The sequence below is a fragment of the Oryza glaberrima genome, chromosome 1 (genome assembly GCF_000147395.1).
Source record: "Oryza glaberrima chromosome 1, OglaRS2, whole genome shotgun sequence".
NCBI lineage: Eukaryota > Viridiplantae > Streptophyta > Magnoliopsida > Poales > Poaceae > Oryza > Oryza glaberrima.
In genome coordinates, this window is record NC_068326.1 from 37,837,879 (window position 1) to 37,861,502 (window position 23,624).

The window sequence follows — 23,624 nt, forward strand, 5'->3', positions numbered from 1 at the left end:
CATTGTAACATGTAGAAGTTAAATTGTATATTTGTGAATTGATATATCACATATTTATCTATATTATTATTATTATTTTAAAAAATAATTATTTGAATGACATTAAACAATAAAAAAAATCCTTTTAATTTAGAGTTTAAAATAATTTCCCTTTACAGTACAGGCGAGACGAACTGACGATCGAAGCCGTGGTTTTGCTACGCCGATGCCTGATAGTAGTACTAATTAACTGGTCAACCGCCTTGCAACCCCGAATCAACTGAACCAGCCAGCCCGAAGTTTACACTCGAATCAAAGCGGATTATTGTAGATCGGAGATCCTAGGTTCCTATTGTGTGATCATCTACTGTTGGCAATAGCAGCTGGGTTTTGGTTTGATCCATGGTTTTGTTCAGTCCAGTAGTCCACCTTGAGATACACATTTACTGTGTGTATAGGTCAACGGTTAACCCTGCTAATCGCTATACAGATACACGGAAAAGAGACCATCTGATCTCAGCGTCTCTCTTCATCCTAATCACCTCGATCATTAATTCGCTACGTTTGCATGTTCAGAGCAACGCATCGCATCATGCCTCGTGCACCTGAACCTGTGCACGTGCTGCTTCTTGCTGCCATCGCAGTGCAAGTGTTCGTCCAGTGCACGGCACAAGCTGCGAGTGATCAGAAGCCACTAGTCTCCAGGCTCGCCCAGGATTACAACACCTCACTCTACACCATCTCCGTCAAGAACGGCGCGCCGCCGCTCGTCGTCGACCTCGCCGGCACGCTCGTCTGGTCGACGTGCCCGTCCACGCACGCCACGGTGCCATGCCAGTCCGCCGCGTGCGACGCCGTCAACCGGCAGCAGCCTCGCCGCTGCCGGTACGTCGACGGCGGCTGGTTCTGGGCCGGCCGCGAACCGGGGTCGCGCTGCGCCTGCACCGCCCACCCGTTCAATCCGGTCACCGGCGAGTGCTCCACCGGCGATCTGACGACATTCGCCATGTCGGCGAACACGACCAACGGCACCGACCTGCTGTACCCGGAGTCGTTCACCGCCGTCGGCGCGTGCGCGCCAGAGCGGCTGCTGGCGTCGCCGTCGCTGCCGCAGGCGGCCGCCGGCGTCGCGGGGTTCTCCGGGACGACGCCGCTCTCGCTGCCGTCGCAGCTCGCCGCGCAGCGCCGCTTCGGCAGCACGTTCGCCCTGTGCCTGCCGGCGTTCGCGACGTTCGGCGACACGCCGGTGTACCTGCCCAACTACGACCCGTCCGGCCCCTTCGACTACACCAAGATGCTCCGGCGAACCCCGTTCCTGACGAACCCGAGGAGGAACGGCGGCTACTACCTCCCCGTGAAACGCATCTCCGTGTCGTGGCGCGGGCCCGGCGACGTCCCGGTGTCCCTGCCCGCCGGCGCGCTCGACCTCGACGTCCGCACGGGCCGCGGCGGCGTCGTGCTGAGCACCACGACGCCGTATGCGATCATGCGCCCCGACGTGTTCCGCGCGTTCGCCAAGGCGTTCGACACAGTCGTGGCCAGGTACAGCACCCAACGTTACACTACTTACGCATGCAATGGCAAATTTTTTTTAGATAATGGATTTTCATTAATCCGGCTTCTATATCCACAAAGAATATACACAGCCAAAAGGACATAATAATACTTAGACTCATATCTCAACAAAGAAAAACCTACAACCTCGGCACATCCTTGCATCCTGACATCCTCTACTGAAACGGCCAAAATCGACCAAAATCGACAAGTGGAAGTTGTCTAGTCGCCACCGTCCCTAGTGTGTTGTCGCTGCGAATCTCCACATACGCAATGGCAAATGGCAAGTGTTCTAAGCTCTTTGGTTGATTACTTTGGCAGGGACAGGTATAGCAGCGTGGCGAGGGTGGCCGGCGAGAAGCCGTTCGAGCTCTGCTACGGCGGCACCGGCGGGTTCGCGTTGATGAAGCGGGCGGGCTACGACGCGCCGGCGATCACCCTGGAGCTGGGCGCCGGAGCCACGGGCAACTGGACGATACTGAACGGCAACTTCCTGGTACGCGGGACGTGCGTTGGGATCGTGGAGATGGGGCCGGAAGGCATGCCGGTGGACGGCGAGCCGGCGGTGGTGCTCGGCGGGATGCAGCTGGAGAACATCCTGATGGTGTTCGATCTGGACAAACGCACGCTCGGCTTCAGCAGGCTATTGGAATGGGACCTGACGAATTGTTACAGCGCAAGCTTTTTGTGAGGAAATGACTTATCGTGTCTCAGGCGTTTTCCGATTTCCAGTGCTTGTAGTCATTGTACTCAAACTTGAGTAGTATACATTGGAACAGAATAAGCTGTCGATCACGTACCAGCCTTGATGATTCCTGCAGGGATGAAACTTTTGTTGCTGAAGCTCAAAATTCAAAAGTAATCGATCTAAACTTGTTCAATCACGATGTCTGGATTCTCTGTTTGTGTGTGTGTGTGTGTGTGTCCAAGCTCACCGGATGACGGGATTAGTATAGCCCAAAGGAATCCTGGAGTGACCAAGCAGCCCAGCCATAGACATTGGTACTACAAGAACTGGGTCAAATACCGGCGATGGGGCTCGGCAAGCAGCCGGGAGAAGATATGCTGGTGTTTGAACTGGAATCAGTGCGCTGATGAACTTTCCCTTGGCTGGCTGTGTAGTTCCTGCTTGAACCGGGCGGTTGTGACATGTGAGATTGCAGAAATGTTTGTCACCGATCACCAGTGGATGTCTATGGTATAAATGATTTTCTTAAGTAATTTTCAGAAACTTGCAATTATTTGAACAAAACTATCGCTTTGCTACTACTTTAGCTTTTTATTTGAGAAAAATGCAACAACAACAATAATAATAATAAATTGCAACTTTACCCCTATGTGCGTACTACATGTGGACCCAACTTTAAACAACACGAGTATAGCAAATTCTATGACATATGGGGCTCAAATTTGTAAGACATTTAAAAGTTGCAGCTTTCCGATAATATCGTTACTATATTTTTGAGAACTGTTGTTGCGGTTCTCTAAAATAACAGGAAACTGATAGCTTTGATAAAATAGCTATTAATATGTGATATATCACTCCACAAATATGTATGTGTAAATTCAACTTATATAATTAGAAACAAAAACAATAAATTTGACATTGAATAGAACGTGTAATTTGCGGTTAAGTTTGTTATTTTTTTTCGAATTGTATAAGTCAAATTTTAACTTACATGGTTGTGGAATGATATATCATATATTGATCTATCTTAACAATTTTTTTTCAAAATTTTTGATGATTTTTTAAATGCCATGCAAAAAATAAGGGGATGTCACCTCCCTCGAGATAAAAATCCATCTCCCGTTCTCTGAATCTTTGATTGTTTTTTTTTTCAGAAATTTCAAGCTCGTTACTACTTGATGATACGTGAAACTTAAAACTTGATACATGCCGGAACAAAGCACCTTGAAACCTTTTCCGTACTTTGAACCATCTCCATACATGTAAAGTTTCTGGTTGTTGTTTAGAAACCTGGAATCAAAAGAACATCAGAAAGCATTCGTACACCGGGAGAAAGTGACCCATAGACGATGCTTCACCCACCTCTAAAATCCTATATACTTAACATCTCTTATAATCATGTCAGACAACCCTTAATTAATACTTCCTTCGGAACATTGTTTTGAGATGGTTCAGACTTCAGAGAATAATCCAGCCCGATGTTTAGACTCCAGAGCCAAGCCGGATTGTCAGAGAAATCCTGCGGGCATTTCCCCTACCATTATTTGATCTCATATTTCACCTAGAAATACAGCTAAGTGATCCTTATCTAGGTTCCTTGACTTCTAAAATTTAGGTTGTCAATGCTAATCAACAGTGTATTGATACACATTTAAAAGGATATCGATCGTCAACTCCTCGACATGATAAACCGGTGACATCTTGACCCTAAATAACTGATCAAAAACGAATCGAATAACTCCACAGGTACTACATACAGGTACTACATATACATGCCATTTCTGTCCACATCCAATCACCTTCAAAATCCATCAGATTATCTGAAATTCTGGTACACAACATGGCTAACCCTCCTATCAAGTGCTTGCTCCCTCCTGCAATCGTGTCACTAGTTCTGCTGATCTCATGCATGGTGGCAACCGGTGAGCAGCAAGCACCGTACAAACCCCTCGTCGTCCCGCTCGTCAGGGACAGCGACACCTCCTTCTACACCATCCCCATCAAGAACGGCGCGCCGCTCGTCGTCGACCTCGCCGGCACGCTCGTCTGGTCGACGTGCCCGTCCACGCACACCACGGTGTCGTGTCTGTCCGGCACGTGCAGCGCGGCCAACCAGCAGCAGCCGCGTCGCTGCCGGTACGTCGACGGCGGCTGGTTCTGGTCCGGCCGCGAGCCGGGGTCGCGCTGCGCCTGCACCGCCCACCCGTTCAACCCAGTCACCGGCGAGTGCTCCACCGGCGATCTGACGACATTCGCCATGTCGGCTAACTCCACCGTCAACGGCACCAGAACGCTGCACCCGGAGGAGTTCGCCGCCGTCGGCTCGTGCGCGCCGCAGCGGCTGCTGGCGTCGCTCCCCGCGGGCGCCACCGGCGTCGCGGGGTTCTCCCGGCGGCCGCTCTCGCTGCCGTCGCAGCTCGCCGCGCAGCGCAACTTCGGCAACAAGTTCGCCCTGTGCATGTCCCAGTTCGTGGCGTTCGGCGACGCGCCGGTGTACCTGGGGATGGAGGGCCGAGGCTTCGTCGACTACAGGGAGATCCTCCCGTACACCCCGCTCCTGACGAACCCGAGAATCCCCGGCTACTACCTCCCCGTCAAAGGCATCTCCGTGTCATGGAGCGTTCCCGAGACGCCGGCGTCGCTGCCCGCCGGCGCGCTCGATCTGGACGCCCGCACTGGCCGCGGCGGCGTGGTGCTGAGCACGACGACGCCGTACACGGTCATGCGGCCCGACGTGTTCCGCGCGTTCGCGGAGGCGTTCGACACCGCCATAATCAGGAGGAGCAAGTACACGTACTCCAACGTCACGCGCCACCCGCCCGTGGGACCCTTCAAGCTGTGCTACAACGGCGCCTTCCCGATGCTGAAGCGGCCGGCGAGCATGGACATTCCGACGATCCACCTGGAGCTGGACGGCGCCACGGGCACCTGGTCGTGGTTCAACGACAACTACCTGGTGTTTGCGCCGGGGGCGGCGTTGTGCGTCGGGGTGCTCGAGATGGGTCCCGGCGGCATGCCGGTGGACGGCGAGCCGGCGATGGTGGTCGGCGTGAAGCAGCTGGATTGGAACCTGCTGGTGTTCGATCTGGACAAAATGCTGATGTGGTTCAGTGGGGATCTGGCCTTTCGCTTGGCGGGTTGTTCATATTCTTCTCAAATCGGGTTATAAGATCGACCTGATCAGTGGTCAGTCACTCCGTCACGGCCTGAACGACGAGTTGTATGCTTCAGTTCAGAAACCAGTGTTGAATAAGAATCCGACAGACTTGATAGTGCTTCATTATCGAAGTGCTACGAATTGTTTTGCTGAGCATAGTGATATCTTGGAAACTACCGTTTTACTCAATCATGAGTAAAAATTTTGGGGGCTGCTATATACCGGTATACCGTTCGGACGGTATAGACCTATAAGCAATTTAGCCGGACGATTCCTTCCGTTCAATTAGTATGTCTGTCATCGTGTCTCAAAAGGTGTGTCATGTCACCCCATCGTTTGTCATTTTGTCCACATGCATACGCAAAAAATCTTCATGTGATAGCTAAACTAGTTCAGTATAGCAAGTAGTAGCCTACCTAGCTACCAGGTGTCAAATCTGATACTAGGTAGGTATCACATCTGATACCGGATGAGCATCAAGTCTATTATCAGGTATCACGTCTGATACAGGCATCACACATGTCTGATACCGAGTGGGTGCCATGCCTCATAACAGGCATCACACATGTCTGATACCGAGTGGGTGCCATGCCTCATAACAGGCATCGTGTGTGATATCGGTTGGTATCAAGTACCAGATAACCGGATGGCCAAGTATCATATTTGATACATGGTGGGATCGGTCTTGATAAACGATACCTGGTGGTTATCAAGTCCTGATATCTAACCGGTATCATGCGTTTCTGCCACGTATCAGGTGATATTTGCGAGGTATCAGATGATACCTATCAGGCATCATGCGATTCTTACCACGTAGTGGGTGATGCTTGCGATGTATCAGGTCCTGATACCTAGCCGGTATCGGGTGATACCTATCAGGTATCATGCGATTCTACCACGTATCAGGTGATACTTGTGATGTATCAGATGATACCTATCAGGTATCATGCGATTCTTACCACGTGGTGGGTGATGCTTGCGATGTATCAGATTCTGATACTTATCAGGTATCATACGATTCTACGACGTATCAGGTGATACTTGCGAGGTATCAGATGATACCTATGAGGTATCATGCGATTCTTACCACGTGGTGGGTGATGCTTGCAATGTATCAGGTCCTGATACCTAGCCGATATCGGGTGATACCTATCAGGTATTATGCGATTCTTATCACGTGGTGGGTGATGCTTGCGATGTATCAGGTCCTGATACCTAGCCGGTATCGGGTGATATCTATCAGGTATCATGCGATTCTACCACGTATCAGGTGATACTTGTGAGGTATCAGATGGTACCTATCATGTATCATGCGATTTTTACCACGTAGAGGGTGATATTTGCGAGGTATCAGGTCCTGATACCTAACCGGTATCGAGTGATACCTATCAGGTATCATGCGATTCTACCACGTATCAGGTGATACCTATTAGATATCATGCGATTCTTATCACGTAGAAGGTGATACTTACGAGGTATCAGACGATACCTACCAGATATCAGGAGCCGGGTACTAAAGCGTCGTCGCCGATGGTCCTACCGTCCACGTCCCACGCCGGAGCTCGTCGCCGGCGGCCACATCCTCCACCGTCCGCGCCACGTCGGAGCTCGTCGCCGGCGGCCGCGTCCTCCATCATCCACGCCCCACGCCGGAGCTCGTCGCCGACAGCCGCATCCTCCACCATTGATGCCACGTCGGAGCTCGTCACCGGTGGCCGCATCCTTCGTCATCCACATCCCACGACGGAGCTCGTCGCCGACGGGCGTGTCCTTCGTCATCCACGTCCCACGCCGGAGCTCGTCGCCGACAGCCGCATCCTCCACCGTCCACGCCACGTCGGAGCTTGTCACGGGCGGCCGCTTCCTCCGCCGCCTCGACGAGCTAGCCAAGTACGTGCTCATCGTGCTCCACGCCAACGACGCGGCGAGGGCAACACCTTCGCGCTCTACTTCCTCATCTGTCTTTGCGTCCGCGCTGGGCTCCTCCTTCCCTGCGCCGGCGCCGGCGCTGCCAGCAAGGAGCTCGCGGTCGCGCATGGGGTAGTGCGTCGACGGTGCGGGCATGGGCGCCGTAGCACCGCCGCCCATGTCAGCCATGCGTGCGTGCTGGAGCGGCACCGTGTCCTGTACAGGCTGCTGCTGCTGCTCGGGATGTGCATGGTCAAGTATCGCTCCTCTTTGAATTAGCAAGGGTCCCGTCCGGACGGGATTCCGGTATGTAGCATTCCCGAAAATTTTACTGATTTTACTTTTGGTGATGTGGATAAATTTTAAACGTCCAATTTTAAATCAATAAGGTAGTTTTAAGTTTTCATTACATATGTGGTTTCTACTACATATTTTCCTTGTATACTAGGAAATGGATATTAAACTTAGCCTACCCTGTATATTTCGTCCAAAACGCTACCTATCGAGCGCATGATGGATAAGAAAATATTGAGCATTTGTTCCACATATCCCGTGACCCCCTCTCTCTCGTCTCTCTCCCACGCAAGACCTCAACGGCGGACTAAGAGACACTACTCATCTCCTTCGTGTCGTCGAGCAACGCCCCTGTTGGATTGGGGGGTGGGGGAGGGGGCGTCCTAGCTTCCCGTGCAGCTCCCGGCAAGATCCTACGGACATTGGCATGGGCAGAAGCAGCAAGAACACAATGGTCCCTACAAGAATATGGAAGTAGCGTGCCTCCTGTTTGTCGGCGACGATGGGGTGACGAGGGCTTGGGCAGCAGCAGCTACCCGTCTCGGTGGAGTAGAAGGGCACTATGGCATCTTGGTGTGGATTTGCAACAGAGACCAAAGGAGCCAACGATCACCAAAGAGGAGGAAGAAACCAGATCTGGACCAATACATTTTCATGATTTTTTTGATGTTCCAGCCAATATATTTGGATGTTTCTGTTATAAAACCGGCCCGAAATCACATCGGAAACCAAACGCGGAAGAAACGTCGTAGAAGATCCAAACACGATGACGACACCGAGGCACGATATTTGATAACGGAGTTCAGCCAAGGCCTACATCTCCGGGGCACTGATTACGGGCGCTCCTTCCCGATCCAGCATATACAGCGTATCAGAGTTACAACGACTCACGGCCGGTCGACGTCGGCAGCCGCTCCCTCTCGCTATGCTAAGTCGCCATACGGTTACAACAGGCACGTCCCTCTATTTATGAGAGAATCTAGGATAGAGTCGACTTATACTCTAGTCCTACACCTAGTACAACTCCATGTCCTAAACTGTAACCGACTACGTACACATATTCGACACAAACTCTAACAAACTCCACCTTGGCGAATATGTCACGCCAATCCGAATCTGTTACTTGCTCGAACCTTCGTGTACCAAGACTTGAGTTGATCCTTTTTCGCCGCTCACGCCGAGCTGCCCCGACAAGCCTCCATCAGGCTCATCGTAAACAAGAGACTCCCGCTATCCTTGTAATTTCTTCCTTCTGACTCCACCTGCAACATTGCTCCACCTTCTCTCATATCACCACAGTCATCTTGCCAAGTGAATTGAATTCTTCCTAGCTGTCACATCATAGACTCCCCGAAGACCATGTTCAACTTCATCTACCATCTTAAATTTGACTTGATCTAATCCATGGCCAGATAACCGATGTCATCACCAAATAGATAAATCAAACTCACCAGACTTGAAGAGAACCCTTTCTTCCTTGTCGTCTTATGAACCGAGCTAATTAATAAATCCAACATCCACGCTTTCCCGCATCCTTAGACTGAGTTGTATGCTTCAGTTCAGAACCAGTGTTGAATAAGCTTCCGGCAGTCTTGACAATGCTTCATTATCGAAGTGCTACAAATTGTTTTGCTGGGCATAGAGATATCATGGAAAGTGGAAACTACCGTTTTACTCAATCATGAGTAAAAATTTTACTAATTTTACTATTGTGGATAAATTTTAGACGTCCAATTCTTAATCGAATAGTAGTTTTCAAGTTTTTATTACGTATGTGGTTTCCACTACATATTTTCCCTGTATGTACTACTAGGAAATGGATGTTAAACTCAGTCTACCCCGTATGTTTCCTCGAAAACACTACCCATCGAGCACCCGATGGATAAGAAAATACTGGGCATTCGTTCCACATATCCTGTGACCCCTTCTCTCATTTCTCTCCCACGCAAGTTCTCAACGGTTGTCGGAGAGACGCTGCTCGTCTCCTTCGTGTCGTCGAGTCATGGCTGCTGCGAGCAGCGCCCCTGTTGGATTTGGGGGGGGGGGGCATCCTTCCCGTGCAGCTCCCGGCCAGATTCTGCGGACATCGGCATGGGCGGAACCTGTAGGAAGACACTGCTCCCTACATGAATCTGTAAGTGGCGCGGCTCATGTTCGTTGGCGACGATGGGGTGACGAAGGCTTGGGCAGCAGCAGCTACCCGCCTCAGTGGAGTAGAAGGGCATTGCAGCATCTTGGTGTGGATTTGCAATAGAGACCGGAGGAGCCAACCACCATCGGAGAGGAGGAAGAAACCAGATCTAGACCAGTACATTTTCATGATTTTTTATGTTACAGCCAATATATTTGGATGTGTCTTTGGGGGTTGAATCGAAGTGTTGCGATGGATACTTAGATGGTGTTTCATATTTCTACTTTCGATTTCTTTCATATTTGTGATGTTTCAGCGGGTTGAAGCTTGACGTTTCATCCATGAAAACAAAATGTTTCAATGGTGTTTCAACTATGTTTCACGATTTTTGTAGGCTGAAAAATTTTCTATTTAGTAGTGAAACATTTTTTTCTAGTTGTAGTGAAACATCGCTCGATTTTTGCGCTCACTTTGTAGTCGCCTTCATGTTTTATACTTTTGTTGCCCCAAAGCAAACATCCTGCTAGGCCAGAAAAGCTTATTTTAGGCTGGGAAACTCAAGATTCCGAGAAACTAGTCGGTGAGAATTTGTAAAAATCGGGTTTCTTAGCCACTTACCCTTGCTGCACTATATAACGGGAGAAAGTCGTCATATAGGATGTTTCTCCATATTTATAAAGTCCTACTCTATATAATCTATCTCTTATAATCGTTCAATGTCAGACAACCGTACGTGCCCTTGATTTGTGCTTGCTCGGACCATGGGTATGAGATGGTTTCATCAGGGCATAATCCAGCCCAATGTTTAGAACCTAAGACTCCAGAACCGAGCCGGATTGTCTTGGATCGATCCAAACGGGCAATTTTCCCTTACCATTGATCTCGTGTGATGCGTAATTGTGTACTACTGCAGATAGACATACAGCCAGATCCTTACCAGGGTTCCCTGACTTAAAATCCAAACTGTGGGTGCTAATCAACAGTGTATGGTACAGTACTCGCTCTTATATTCATTTAAAAGGCCATCGTCAACTCCTTGATATGCATGATGAATCGGTGGCATCTTGACCCTACAAATATTGACCAAAAACTAATTGAACTACTACTCCTGAAGTAGCAGTACAAATACATTCAACTATGCCCATTTCTGTCTCCATCCAATCACCTTCCCAATCCATCAGATTTTCTGATTACACAACATGCATTACACTCGTATCAGGTGTTTGATGTCTTTGATCCCTCCTGCCACTGTGTCACTGGTTCTGCTGCTATCATGCTTGGTGGCGACCGGTGATCAGCAGCCAGCAGCGTACAAGCTACCCCTAATCGTCCCTCTCGTCAGGGACACCAACACCTCCCTCTACACGATCGCCATCAAGAAAGGCGATGCCGGCCCCCTCGTCGTCGACCTCGCCGGCGCGCTCGTCTGGTCGACGTGCCCGTCGACGCACGCCACGGTGTCGTGCCTATCCGGCGCGTGCGGCGCGGCCAACCAGCAGCAGCCGCGTCGCTGCCGGTACGTCGACGGCGGCTGGTTCTGGTCCGGCCGCGAGGCGGGGTCGCGCTGCGCCTGCACCGCCCACCCGTTCAACCCGGTCACCGGCGAGTGTTCCACCGGCGATCTCACCAGCTTCGCCATGTCGGCGAACACCACCAGCAACGGCACCAAACTGCTGTACCAGGAGGCGTTCGCCACCGTCGGCGCGTGCGCGCCAGAGCGGCTGCTGGCGTCGCTCCCCGCCGGCGCCACCGGCGTCGCGGGGTTCTCCCGGCGGCCGCTCTCGCTGCCGTCGCAGCTCGCCGCGCAGCGCAACTTCGGCAACAAGTTCGCCCTGTGCCTCCCCGGATTCGCTGCGTTCGGCGACACGCCGGTGTACATCGGGACGGAGAGTCTAGGCATCGTCAACTACACGGAAAGCCTCCCGTACACCCCGCTCCTGACGAATCCAAGAAACCCCGGCTACTACCTCCCCGTCAAAGGCATCACGGTGAGCTGGTACGGGCGGGACGTCACGGCGTCCCTGCCAGCCGACGCGCTCAACATGGACGCCCGCACGGGGCGCGGCGGCGTCGTGCTGAGCACGACGACGCCGTACGCCGTCATGCGGCCCGACGTGTTCCGCGCGTTCGCCGAGGCGTTCGACGCCGCCATACGAGGAACGGATTACGCCAAGGTGGTGCGCGTGCCGGCGGTGGAGCCCTTCAAGCTGTGCTACGACGGCGCGTTCCCGTTCCGGAAGCGGCCGCCGACGTGGGACGTGCCGACGATCGACCTGGAGCTCGCCGGCGCCACGGGCATCTGGAGGTTGTTCACCGAGAACTACATGGTGCAGACGCCGCGCGGGATGTGCGTGGGGATCCTCGAGATGGAGGCCGGCGGCGGCATGCCGGTGGACGGCGAGCCGGCGATGGTGCTCGGGCTGAAGCAGCTGGACACGAACCTGCTGGTGTTCGACCTCGACAAGATGTTGCTGTGGTTCAGCGGGGAGCTGTCCTTTCGCTTGACGGGCTGTGTGTCGCCCTTTTGAGCCTGGTTCTGAACGTCTGACGTCCTGAAATGGCGGTGTTTGTTTGTTTTTCTTTTAAATTTTGAAATATGGAGGTGTTTGTTTCAGTTTTGTACAAATGTTGAATAAACTCTCGGCAGCCTTCATAGTGTTTCACTGCAGCACTAAAATGCCGTTTTATCATAAAGATGTAGAAACGAAGAAGGTGTTCGACACGTAAAATTACAGAAGGTTGCTACTCTGTATAACTTTCGATCATAAGACCACATACCAGAGCAGCATCGAGTTATTTATAAAACACTCAACCGTAAGGCTTTGCGATTGCTTTTTACTTATGATATTACCTCGGATGGAGCTTACTGTTTCTCTTTTCAAAAAACACAGTACAAACGCATACTCCCTCCGTCCCAAAAAAAAAGGCAACATGTATCCCATCATAATACAACGAATCTGGACGGAGGGGTCACATCTCGGGTCACATGCTCTCCTAGGTTGTCTTTTTTTGGATACTGGTTGGAGCTTATGCCTTATGTTGGACTCTGTGGTTGAACATGAATGATATGGTTTTTGATAAATCACTATCCGTTTCCTATACTCCCTCCGTTTCACAATGTAAGTCATTCTAACATTTCTCACATTCATAGTGGTGCTAATGAATCTAGATAGATATATATGTCTAGATTCATTATCATCAATATGAATGTGGGAAATGCTAGAATGACTATCATCAATATGAATATGAGAAATGCTAGAATGACTTACGTTGTGAAACGGAGGGAGTATGCAGGTAATTTTCAGGGCAACATACTGGCTCCGGCTGTGGGCTCAGCTATAAAAGTGTGATGAGGATGGAGAGTTCCTGTTGGTTGTATGCCGTACGCTTGAGACGATGGTTATGCAACTCTTTGCCAAATGCCAACTATGGATGGAGATTCACTAATAGACTGGAATAATGTTCTCCTTGTCCTGTTTGGCATTCCTTCTTTTATTTGGTGTGATTGCTTTATTTTGGACTTCACTCCTCGAGAGTGCTAGACTGTACTAATTGGCTGTAACTCTTTTGAGCAAAAGCCGGGATGTTTTCATTCCATTATCTAAAAAAAAAAGTTTAATTCAGCCTACAGTTAACTCTCACAGCAAAGAAACACAGTCGCATCGCCACTTTGCACGCTGGCTGCTTCATGGGTTGTCGAATATACTATCGAATCATTTTGGGCCTTTCTTGGATGGGCTAAATTACGGTCATTTTCCGTAGCATTGGCCCAAACATTTAGCCCATTAAAAAGACCTTACATACACCAAGCCAAGCCGAGAAATACGGCGGTTACTACTCCTGGCCCAGTACGAGCGTGCCGCCATACAACATGTGCCTTGGGCCCATGCCTCGGGCCCACCCCGACCAAACTCCAAAACCCGAGACCACCACCACCTCTCCAAACTCCACTCGCTGAACTAGCTCTCACATCTCACGCAAACACACGCATCTACAGCTACTACAGTACGCCGCGCGCCATACAAATCGTCGAGCAATCCGCCTCGCTCTCGCCGCCCGCACCCACGCTCACGCACGCACGCACGCACGCTCGCCTCACCACCCACAGCGCACGCGGCCACCAATGGCGAGCGCCCGCGCGCGCGGCGGGCGAGCCTTCTTCCTCCTCGCACTCGTGCTCGTCGTCCTCGCGGCGCCCGCGGCCGCGCTGCGGACGTCGGCCATCTCCGCGGCGCCGGAGTACCCGCGGCTCCCCACCGGGCCGGGCCACGGCGGCGGGAGGCACGCGGCGCCCGCGCCTGCGGCGGTCCTCCCGCCGGCGCCGGCGCTCTCGCCGGACATAATGCCGCTGCTCCCGTCCCCGGGGCCCGACTCCGACGGCTCCGCCGAGGCGCCGTCCGACGTCATGCCCACCATCCCCTCCAGCCCGAGCCCGCCCAACCCCGACGCGCTCTTGCCGGACTCCGCGCTCGCCCCGTTCGGCTCCGCGCCCGCCGTCGCCGCCCAGTCCCGCGCGCCGCCGCCGTCGACGACGACGGCGGTGGCGGCGGCGTGGGCGCTCCCCGTGGCCGTGGGGCTAGTGGCCATGTGGTTGGTGTAGTGGGCGAGTGGTGCAAGCGACAGCAGCTGCAGCTGCAGCCTTCGGGTTCAGTCGTGCAGGAAAAAAAGTTGGCCGTTGGTTGGTCGGTTGGCTTTGCATTCTTGGCAGCAAAAATTGTGAAGAAATTGTTGCTTCATTTCACTAAATTTTTTTAGCTTTCGATCTCCTGTAAATTTTTCTGTCAAGTTTACGTAATTGTTTCTGGATGGGGGCGGCTACATGCTATAGTTTTTTTTTTCTTTCTGTTTTGTGATTGTTTTATGAGGGGATTACTTGGTTCATTGCTGTAATAAAATCAGAGAGGATAATAGTCTGTTCCTATCACTTCTCACTCACTGAAACTTCAGTTCCAATTCCCTGTTCTTGTTTCATGTTCATGTTCTGCAATTCTGCATCAACAGTTGATAGTTGATACACGAGCCAATTGTTCTTGGTTTGATGGGCCCACAAGCCAGTCACAGTGGCGGTGACTCTGCTTCAAGCAGTAATAATGGTATTTATGATTGTTTTGGTGTTCATGTTAGGAGTATTTGATGCTGATTAAACCATTCGGTGTACAGGCTAGGGAATTATTTATTCCTTCTCTTTCCAGAACTGCGCATAACCTGAAAAAAGTGTGGCTTTATGAATTAATAAAGAACAAGGAAAAAATATCTAAAAGAGAACATAATAATTCACCAGAAAGTGCAGTATGCAACTGGAACGCCATTCATCGAAATTCTATATTCTCTCTTTCCTGTTTCTTTAGGTTGATGATCACCTCATGATTACCGTAAAGCTTCTGGCGTTGCCACTCTGCCAAGAAATTAGTAACTTTTTAAGACATGATCAAACTGCAGGCATGTGATCTTGTAGTTTAATTCATGGTAAGAGAAGCTCACGTGGTCTCTGAACAATGCATCTACTACCAAAGAACATCGACTGTTGTTTCTGGAAACCGTCTAATAAAAAATTGGAAGCTCCTAATCAGACTATCAGAGGATGCCGTTGGACCAGCATACTTGTCAAGGAAATGGTTTTTCTTTTGCAATTTACAGTATTTTAACAAATAGTATTTGTTCTTAATAATTACTAGCTTCCTTTGCTCTCTCGGAGAAGTTTACAAGATAACTGCATGAGCTAAGGTTAAACTAATCAAAGAAAAGTTTGAAGATAAGGATGAGATATGCTATGCTATGCAAAGCTGGTGGTACCAAATCAAGGATCAGTAGAAAGACCAGCTGTGCATTGTTGTCCTGACATATCATGGACAAATGACAAAGAACAAAAATGTCCTACTGTTCTACCTATTCCCATATCACTGTTCCACTCTCAACCTGGCAGGTCAAAAAAAGTTGTCACCCAAAGTAATAAGTTCAAATGCGTGATTATTACCACATTTCCAGAGGTCCATTTGAGTCTCTGAATCAGAAACATTCAGACAACAACTCTCACAAAATGTTCTGAATTTAAATCAACAGAGCTGATATTTAGTAGTATAAAACGGCAATGCACGAACATGTGAAGTGAGAAAGGAAGCTGGTGCATAGCTGCAAACACAAAAAGGGCATCCAATGATAGGAAAAGGACATCCGTGAGTTTGAGCATGATCAAGATGGGATCAGTCGACCATGTCTTCTTAGCCCTGACCTGCCCAGTCTCTTCACGTGTAGTGTCCATTTGCCATTCGCCTCTGTTACTGTTTACCTTATGATTAATCTGCCAATAAGCATCTGAACTAAATCACTCCTCCGGTAATTGTTAATAGAGTTACAGTGTCACGTACTATCCGGCTCAGCATCCAACGCAGATGCACAGTGAAGTTTACTGCTCGATGTCGAGGTAAAAACAAGACTGAACATTTGACAAGACTTTTGGGTATGAGGGAAGCTGAGCAGAGGTTCCCAAGAACAACAAAAGAGCACGACCGGTGTCTGAAGATGCTGGAATGGTGAAAATGGTGATGTGAAAGAAGCATGTGAGCGCGAGTGTGTGTCTATGAGAGAAGATTCGAGTAGTGAGAAGAGGCCAATGGATGGAGTGTTAGTATTATTAAGCGAGACTTGTCACGTGAATGTCCTAGCTGCTCCTCATCCAGAGATGGGAGGGATGGTTGGAAGAATCTCCATTGTTTGCGCCGTGTCGTCTTGGACGTCAGGATTGGATGCTGTCCTGCCAAACTTTAGGGGAAGAGAGAAGGGAGTAGATTAACAACATCATTGGGGAATGAAGCTAGTGTGCTTAGGGGGTGTTTAGAAGAGAGGGGCTAAACTCTCAAAACCATAAGTCGAGGAGAGACTTACTCCCTCCGTCCCATAATAGATGGTGTTTTTGACTTTTTATTTGCAACATTTGACCATTCGTTTTATTTGAAAAATTAGTGCAAATATAAAAAAAGATAAGTCATATGTAAAGTACTTTTGATAATAAAGCAATTGACAAACAAAATAAATAATAATTCCAAAATTTTTTGAATAGGACGAATGATCAAACATTGATAAACAAAAACTCAGAAAGACAGTAATATGGGACGAAGGTAGTATGTTTTAGCCTCTCTCCCCCAAACACCCCCTTAGTTACTGTGGTGCATGGCCTAGTCTAGCATTAGGCAAGATACTAAGCACTTGATTGAGCAGTATTGATGAGGCTGGGATCGCTGTATATGTGTAGTTGGGCTTAGAACTTTATTAGTCGGGCCTAGGGTTAATTAGTCTGTTTGGGTTGACATGGTTACATAATTGGCTCTGCTTTCAACTAATTTTACAAATTTAAGAGTTGAAAAAGGGACCACTTCTATTTAAGAATTTCTAGGGCAGGGCTTTCAACTGAAAACTGAACAAGTTTAGGGCCCTTTTAATTGCATGATTGAAAAAACGTAGAAATAGGAAAATGCATGACTTTGATATGAATGTAAGTGTAAAACAGAGTATTGCAAAACACAGGAATAACTGTTTGATTGAACCGCAGGAAAAACGCAAAAATTAGAGAAGAGATAAAAACTCAATGGAAAGTTTCCATGAGGTAGAACCTTATGTTAGTTTTCCTCCAAAACTTGGCATTAGGTATTTCATAGGTTTCCATAGAATTTATTCATTTGATTCAAAGGGCTATATAGAAAAAATTCCTATAGGAATGAAATTCTCTAAAATTCATATGAGACCTTGTTTAGATCCCAAAAAATTTTGGCCAAAAACATCACATCAAATGTTTAGACACATACATGGGGCATTAAATGTGAAAAAAAAACAATTGCACAGTTTGCATGTAAATTGCGAGACGAATCTTTTGAGCCTAATTACGTCATGATTTGACAATGTGATGCTACAATAAACATTTGCTAATGACTGATTAATTAGGCTTAATAAATTCGTCTCGCAGTTTATAGGCGGAATCTATAATTTGTTTTGTTACTAGTCTATGTTTAATACTTCAAATGTGTATCCATATATTTAAAAATTTTACCCCCAAAGAACTAAACACACCCTGAATTTCCTTTGAATCAAAAGGGGCTTAACCTGAAACTGACCGAAATTAATCCTTCTGCTGGGCTTTGAAACAGCTCCCAGCTGGGCTGAAATTGCCGTAACCCAAATGGGCCCAAACCCTTGTTGAATGGGCTCGAACTTTTGGGCCGTCGAGGCCTATGCTTCTGAGTTCTGAAGTTTCTGAACCGCGCAATCAATCGAACCTTCTGAAGCCTGAAACCAACGATGCGGTCGCATATTCGCATTGCCGCAGCTAACGCCTAGCGCCGGCGGCGGACTGGCGGTGGATGCTACGCCGGACTCCCCGACTGCTCGCCGCCGTGAACCCCGCCACCGCGGTTCGCTCCACAACCGCGCTCGTCCAGATCGCCTCCCCTCTCGACCCCTTCCTCCTCCACCACCTCACAGCTCGCTTTCACCATGCACCGGCGGATGCCCACCACCTGCTCGACGAAACGCCGCGCAGAGCCAGCTCCATCGTGCGCGCGCTCGGCGCATGCAGGGGCGCGTCACGCGAGGAAGCGGACGGCGTCGCGGCCCTCCACTGCGCGGCTTTCAAGTCGGGGGCCGTGCTGGATCCGCCCGTGCGCACGTCCGTCATCACGGCCTACTCCCGGGTGCGCGACGTGTGCTCCGCTCTGCAGGTGTTCGACGAGGCCGCTGCACCGGACTTGATCCTGTGGAATGCCGCGATCAGTGCTTTGACGTTGAACTGCCGTTATGGCGATGCTGTGGTCCTTTTCTGGTGGATGGTGGACGTGCTTGGGGTGTTTGATTCGACGTCGATGGTCATTATGCTGTCGGGGGCGTCCCGTGCAAGGAGCTTGGAGCATGGGATTGCCTTTCATGGAATGGCACTGAAGAGATGCCTAGACACCGATCTGAGCCTTTGGAATACTCTTATGGACATGTATGCAAAGTGTGGGGATTTTTACTCTTCGGAGGTTGTGTTTCAGAGGATGCCATATAGGGACACTACATCATGGAATTCTATGGTAAGTGGAAGCTTATTTAATGGACTTGCTGAGATTTCAGCATATTACTTCAAGGAAATGGTCCGTTCCAGTTTTCAGGCAGATGAGGTGAGCCTGTCTTGTGTCCTTTCAGCTTGCTCTCATCTCAAGGACCTGTTCTCCTTTGGGGAGTCTGTCCATAGCTTTGTGATCAAACTCGGTTACGAAGACACTACCAGTTCGGTGGCAAATTCCCTGATAACATTCTATTATGAGCTTGGGTTTCCAGAGGCTGCAGAGGAGGTATTTCTAAGCACTTCCAACAAAAATTTGGTAACATGGAATGCTATGATCAAGGGGCTGGTAGAGAATGATAGAGTTAATGAAGCCATGTGTATGTTCCAAGAAATGAGATCAAAGAACCAGCCAGATGTTGCCACTTTAGTGACTATAATTTCAGCTTGTGGTGATCGTGGCCTACTTCCTGAAGGGAAAGAAGTCCATGGATACATAATAAAAAAAGGACATATTTACAAGGAGTGTTCTGTAGGAAATAGCTTACTTGATTTGTATATGAAATGCAATGACCCATCTACAGCACGCATTTTGTTCAGGACAATGCCAATGAGAGACCTGATCTCATGGAACACAATGATTTCTGGTTACTCAAGAAACGATTCACTTGGAGAAGAGGCTAAAGCTATGTTCAAAGGACTACTATCTGAAGGCCTAAGCTGCACCTTGAGCACTGTGGTAGCTGTTATACCTTCATGTTTTTGTCCACAAGACCTTAACTTTGGCAAGTCTGTTCACTCTTTCATCCTGAAGTATGGGTTTCTGACTGGAGTTTCAGCTGCTAACTCTCTGATACACATGTATATATGCTGTGGTGACTCTCTGGCCGCCTTTTCACTGCTGGAAAGCATAACTCCCATGTCAGATATTATTTCATGGAATACAGCAATTGTGGGCTGTGTACAAAATGGACTCTACGGAGATGCGTTAGAAGCCTTTCAGTTTATGCATTCAACGTTAACACTAAATCCTGATAGCATTACATTAGTCAGTGTTTTATCAGTATGTGGAAACCTGAAACTGCAGTCCCTTGGGAAGTCCATCCACTGCATGGCGCTAAAGCGCTTGATTGAATTCAATTTAAGGGTAAAGAATGCCCTGCTTACCATGTACTTCCGATTTGGAGATACTGAAAGTGCTGAGTTAATTTTCTCTAGTCTCGTTGGTAGAAATCTGTGCTCCTGGAATTGCATGATCTCTGGTTTTGCACAGAATAACGAAGGCTTGAGGGCATTGCAGTTCTACAAGAAGATGGAGGATTTTGAACCCAATGAAATATCTATTGTCGGCATTATCTGTGCTTGCACTCAACTTGGGGATCTTAGGCAAGGAAAGAACATTCATGGGCATGTGGTCAGGTTTGGTCTGCAAACTAACGTTTTTATTTCAGCATCACTTGTTGATATGTATAGTAAGTGCGGAAGACTGGACATTTCGATCAGAGTATTTGAATCTTCTGCTGAAAAATCGATTGCTTGCTGGAATTCCATGATATCAGCTTTTGGATTCCATGGGCTTGGGTTGAAATCGATTGAAATTTTCTGGAAGATGAATAATTCTGGAGTGAAAGCTACAAGAAGTACTTTTATTGCTCTGTTGTCAGCTTGCAGTCACTCTGGACTTACTGATGAAGGATTGAAGTACTACCATCTTATGATAGAACATTTTGGGATTATCCCAACCCCAGAACACCATGTCTGTGTTGTAGACATGCTTGGGCGTGCTGGTCGGCTGCAGGAAGCACATAAGTTTGTGGAGAGTTTACCATCGAAACAAGCACATGGAATCTGGGGTGCGCTGTTAAGTGCTTGCAGCAAGAAATCTGAACTGAAGATGTGTGAATCCGTTGCCAAGCATTTGCTCTGTCTGGAGCCTGAAAATAGTGGATATTATGTGACCATGTCTAACCTGTACGCGTATCAAGACATGTGGAGTGGCGCAGTGCAAGTCAGGGACATTTTGCAAGATAAAGGATTGATGAAGCCCCGTGGCCGCAGCATCATCGGTTAAACTGTAAGTTCAATCACCACAGAAGCTATATATATGTATTATAGGCACAGGTCGAAATCGCCATTAATGTGTGAAATGTTTTTTTTTTCTCAAGACCCCAGATACTTCTTGTTTCATGCTCGATAGAACATGGTACAAGTATTGAATATATGATTCCGCTACAGTTTTTTTTTTTCATGATCATTTTTTAGCCATGCATATATATTAACTGCTGCTAACCATGTGTAATTTCTTCTATTCCTTGCAAGTCACAAATCTAAAAATGTATTAAGAAAAATGTGGAGAAGGGTATACATGCAAATACTAAATTCTATAGGGATGGTATAAAAAAGTAGTTATAAGAGGGGAATAGGCACCAGATGAGCAGAAGCATGGATGGATGGATGGCTCTGTTTGAGACACGCCACCACCCAATCGCTCTCTGCATTCCCCTCCCCCTCTGCACCACTCAAACCCCGACCTCCCTCTGCATTTCACCCCTCCTCTCCTTCCTTCCTCCTTGGCGCTCATCCACCACCACCTCCTCCAAGAGCCACCAAACGGCAGCAGGATGGCCGCTGTGATGAAAGCTCTCGCCGTCGCCTCGCCGATCTCGGCACGAGCACAGCCCCGACGATGCCCCGCAGGTATGGCTCTCTGTGAAGCTGCATTTTAATTTCTTCGAAGTAGTTATTATATTCCTGGGCTTTGTTCTTGCTTTGATAGGTCAGAATTGATTGTTTGAAGTTATGTTTGTTTTGTTGCATCATGCTTGTTATACTTTGCTAAGAATGTAATTTTCCTTGGATTAACATGATATAAAGCTAAGTTGTTTTTCTTAATGTAATATACCTCTGTCTACTGAGCACATAGCTAGTTAGCCACATATTATTTGATCACTAAACTGTGGTTCAAGGTTTCAGGCCTTGGGAAGCTCAGAAAATGGACTGTACTCTCAACTCTGTAGTCGTAGAGCTACACAGATTACTTGGCTTATATCTCACATTCATAGTAGTTGACTTATCTGACGAACTTTTCTTCTCTGAATGAAAGCTATGTGGAAAGAAAAAAACATATGCGTAGTATAAAGTTTTAGTGATTACCGGCTCAGAGATATCTGGAAAAGAATTAACCTGATACACAGAAATCAGGATTGAGACATGGAATTTTCTTACATTTTTGAGGACTGAAATGAAGATAAATTGGTCCATACACAATATATTTTACTTGTAGCATAATCAACACACCTTTGCTCATATAAACATCGTGTATCTTAATAGAAACGTTTCAGAAAAAAATGGCATTATCTGACCTGGATGTTGAGAAATGCAGTCAGAAACATTTTTTTTTCTCAGAGATTGTCCCATTGAAATCACCCATATTAAGCAAGAAGATCCAAAGGAGCTCAACAGCTCAAGCCTCAAGCCATGATCAAACATATCTGGTGTAGCATTTGATTGTTAAACAGCAAAATAACCCATGCACCATGTTAATTTACCTGTGAAACTATCAAGGTAATACTACTAAATATCAGTCTATTTACTGCTATGCATTTTGGCATTTTTCAGGTTCGTCAGGCGGCCCTAGCCAAAGCCTGCATTCATCGTTCGGCGGCGTCTCCCTGCAGTGCCGGCGCACGAAGCCGGCGTCCCTCCACCGGAGTCGGCCGTCGATGCAGGTGGTGATGATGGCGGCGAGGCCGGCGATCCAGTTCATCCAGGGCACCGACGAGCAGACGATCCCGGACGTGCGGCTGACCAAGTCCCGGGACGGCACCAACGGCGTGGCCATCTTCACCTTCGACCAGCCGTCGGTGTTCGACTCGTCGGCGGAGCTCGGCGACATCACCGGCTTCTACATGATCGACGACGAGGGCGTGCTCCAGTCGGTGGACGTCAGCGCCAAGTTCGTCAACGGCAAGCCGGCGCTCATCGAGGCCAAGTACGTCATGCGCACGCCGCGGGAGTGGGACAGGTTCATGCGATTCATGGAGAGGTACTCCCAGGCCAACGGCCTCCAGTTCGTCAAGAAGTGATCGCCTTTTTTTTTTCTCCTTTTTTCCCCCCTCACACTGCCTTGAGCATGTACTGTGTGCTCTTTCAGTGTAAATACCTCTGAATTCTGATCATCATAAGCTCGATACATGATGAGTTGTTTGGTGTGTGCATTGATTGCGTTTCTTCTATGAGTGCAATTTTGTATTCGTAAATGCCCCTATAAGCATTTCAGAGATTAATATGGAGTAAAATTACTATAGTACTCCCTCCGTATTTTAATATATGACGCCGTTAACTTTTCGATCGACGTTTGACAATTCGTTTTATTCAAAATTTTGGTGCAAATATGAAAGTATTTATATCATGCTTAAAGAACATTTGATGATGAATCGAGTCACAATAAAATAAATGTTAATTGTATAAATTTTTTGAATAAGACAAATGGTCAAACGTTAGATAAAAAGTCAACGACGTCATACATTAAAATATGGAGGTAGTAGTATCTGATTAGTAGAAAACATCGTACTCAGTGCAACACTGATAAATACAAGGAATCATAACAGATGATTGGTAGTCATCCATAAATGCTTGCAAGCTGAATTCCGCCGTGCTTTGTTACAGGAAAAAATACATTATAATATTATTTAAAATAAATAAAAATACATTTTTTAAGAATGTGTTATCCATCTTTTTACTATAGACATATCCATCTAAATATTTTTTTTAACGAACTGGTAAGTTGCCAATCATATCCATCTAAATATGATTTTACATGTGACTAACCATTTAGATTTTATTGTTTTCTAGTATTAATAGGTTCAAAGGGTTATTTACA

At 48.1% G+C, this 23,624-nt stretch overlaps 6 protein-coding genes across 6 annotated transcripts; all 6 read left to right on the forward strand.

Annotated features, from left to right (window-relative positions):
• The first annotated feature begins 571 nt into the window (after positions 1-571).
• LOC127760652 (chitinase CLP-like) lies at positions 572-2,308 on the forward strand. The gene is made up of 2 exons (XM_052284938.1): positions 572-1,521; positions 1,855-2,308. The coding sequence occupies exons 1-2, from the start codon at positions 572-574 to the stop codon at positions 2,222-2,224; spliced, it is 1,320 nt and encodes a 439-aa protein (XP_052140898.1). The 3' UTR covers positions 2,225-2,308.
• Positions 2,309-4,047: 1,739 nt separating this feature from the next.
• On the forward strand, positions 4,048-5,631 carry LOC127760241 (chitinase CLP-like). The gene has a single exon (XM_052284463.1). The coding sequence runs from the start codon at positions 4,062-4,064 to the stop codon at positions 5,388-5,390; it is 1,329 nt and encodes a 442-aa protein (XP_052140423.1). The 5' UTR covers positions 4,048-4,061; the 3' UTR covers positions 5,391-5,631.
• Positions 5,632-10,893: 5,262 nt separating this feature from the next.
• LOC127760229 (chitinase CLP-like) lies at positions 10,894-12,368 on the forward strand. Its single transcript, XM_052284452.1, has one exon. The coding sequence runs from the start codon at positions 10,911-10,913 to the stop codon at positions 12,237-12,239; it is 1,329 nt and encodes a 442-aa protein (XP_052140412.1). The 5' UTR covers positions 10,894-10,910; the 3' UTR covers positions 12,240-12,368.
• Positions 12,369-13,669: 1,301 nt separating this feature from the next.
• Positions 13,670-14,646, forward strand: LOC127756731 (classical arabinogalactan protein 26-like). Its single transcript, XM_052282113.1, has one exon. The coding sequence runs from the start codon at positions 13,835-13,837 to the stop codon at positions 14,309-14,311; it is 477 nt and encodes a 158-aa protein (XP_052138073.1). The 5' UTR covers positions 13,670-13,834; the 3' UTR covers positions 14,312-14,646.
• A 3,348-nt stretch (positions 14,647-17,994) lies between these two features.
• LOC127760537 (pentatricopeptide repeat-containing protein At4g19220, mitochondrial-like) lies at positions 17,995-21,177 on the forward strand. Its single transcript, XM_052284819.1, has 2 exons — positions 17,995-20,816; positions 21,062-21,177. The coding sequence occupies exon 1, from the start codon at positions 18,063-18,065 to the stop codon at positions 20,811-20,813; it is 2,751 nt and encodes a 916-aa protein (XP_052140779.1). The 5' UTR covers positions 17,995-18,062; the 3' UTR covers positions 20,814-20,816; positions 21,062-21,177.
• Positions 21,178-21,226: 49 nt separating this feature from the next.
• Positions 21,227-23,051, forward strand: LOC127760538 (photosystem II reaction center PSB28 protein, chloroplastic). Its single transcript, XM_052284820.1, has 2 exons — positions 21,227-21,439; positions 22,361-23,051. The coding sequence occupies exons 1-2, from the start codon at positions 21,364-21,366 to the stop codon at positions 22,825-22,827; spliced, it is 543 nt and encodes a 180-aa protein (XP_052140780.1). The 5' UTR covers positions 21,227-21,363; the 3' UTR covers positions 22,828-23,051.
• The last annotated feature ends 573 nt before the right edge of the window (positions 23,052-23,624 follow it).

What these genes read in the sequence shown, in the direction of transcription:
- LOC127760652 (XM_052284938.1), top strand. Translation starts at nt 572, where the DNA reads ATGCCTCGTGCACCTGAACCTGTGCACGTGCTGCTTCTTGCTGCCATC. An exon ending in TTCGACACAGTCGTGGCCAG is followed by an intron (nt 1,522 to 1,854) that starts GTACAGCACCCA and finishes TTACTTTGGCAG; the next exon opens with GGACAGGTATAGCAGCGTGG.
- LOC127760241 (XM_052284463.1), top strand. Translation starts at nt 4,062, where the DNA reads ATGGCTAACCCTCCTATCAAGTGCTTGCTCCCTCCTGCAATCGTGTCA.
- LOC127760229 (XM_052284452.1), top strand. Translation starts at nt 10,911, where the DNA reads ATGCATTACACTCGTATCAGGTGTTTGATGTCTTTGATCCCTCCTGCC.
- LOC127756731 (XM_052282113.1), top strand. Translation starts at nt 13,835, where the DNA reads ATGGCGAGCGCCCGCGCGCGCGGCGGGCGAGCCTTCTTCCTCCTCGCA.
- LOC127760537 (XM_052284819.1), top strand. Translation starts at nt 18,063, where the DNA reads ATGCTACGCCGGACTCCCCGACTGCTCGCCGCCGTGAACCCCGCCACC.
- LOC127760538 (XM_052284820.1), top strand. Translation starts at nt 21,364, where the DNA reads ATGGCCGCTGTGATGAAAGCTCTCGCCGTCGCCTCGCCGATCTCGGCA. An exon ending in GCCCCGACGATGCCCCGCAG is followed by an intron (nt 21,440 to 22,360) that starts GTATGGCTCTCT and finishes GGCATTTTTCAG; the next exon opens with GTTCGTCAGGCGGCCCTAGC.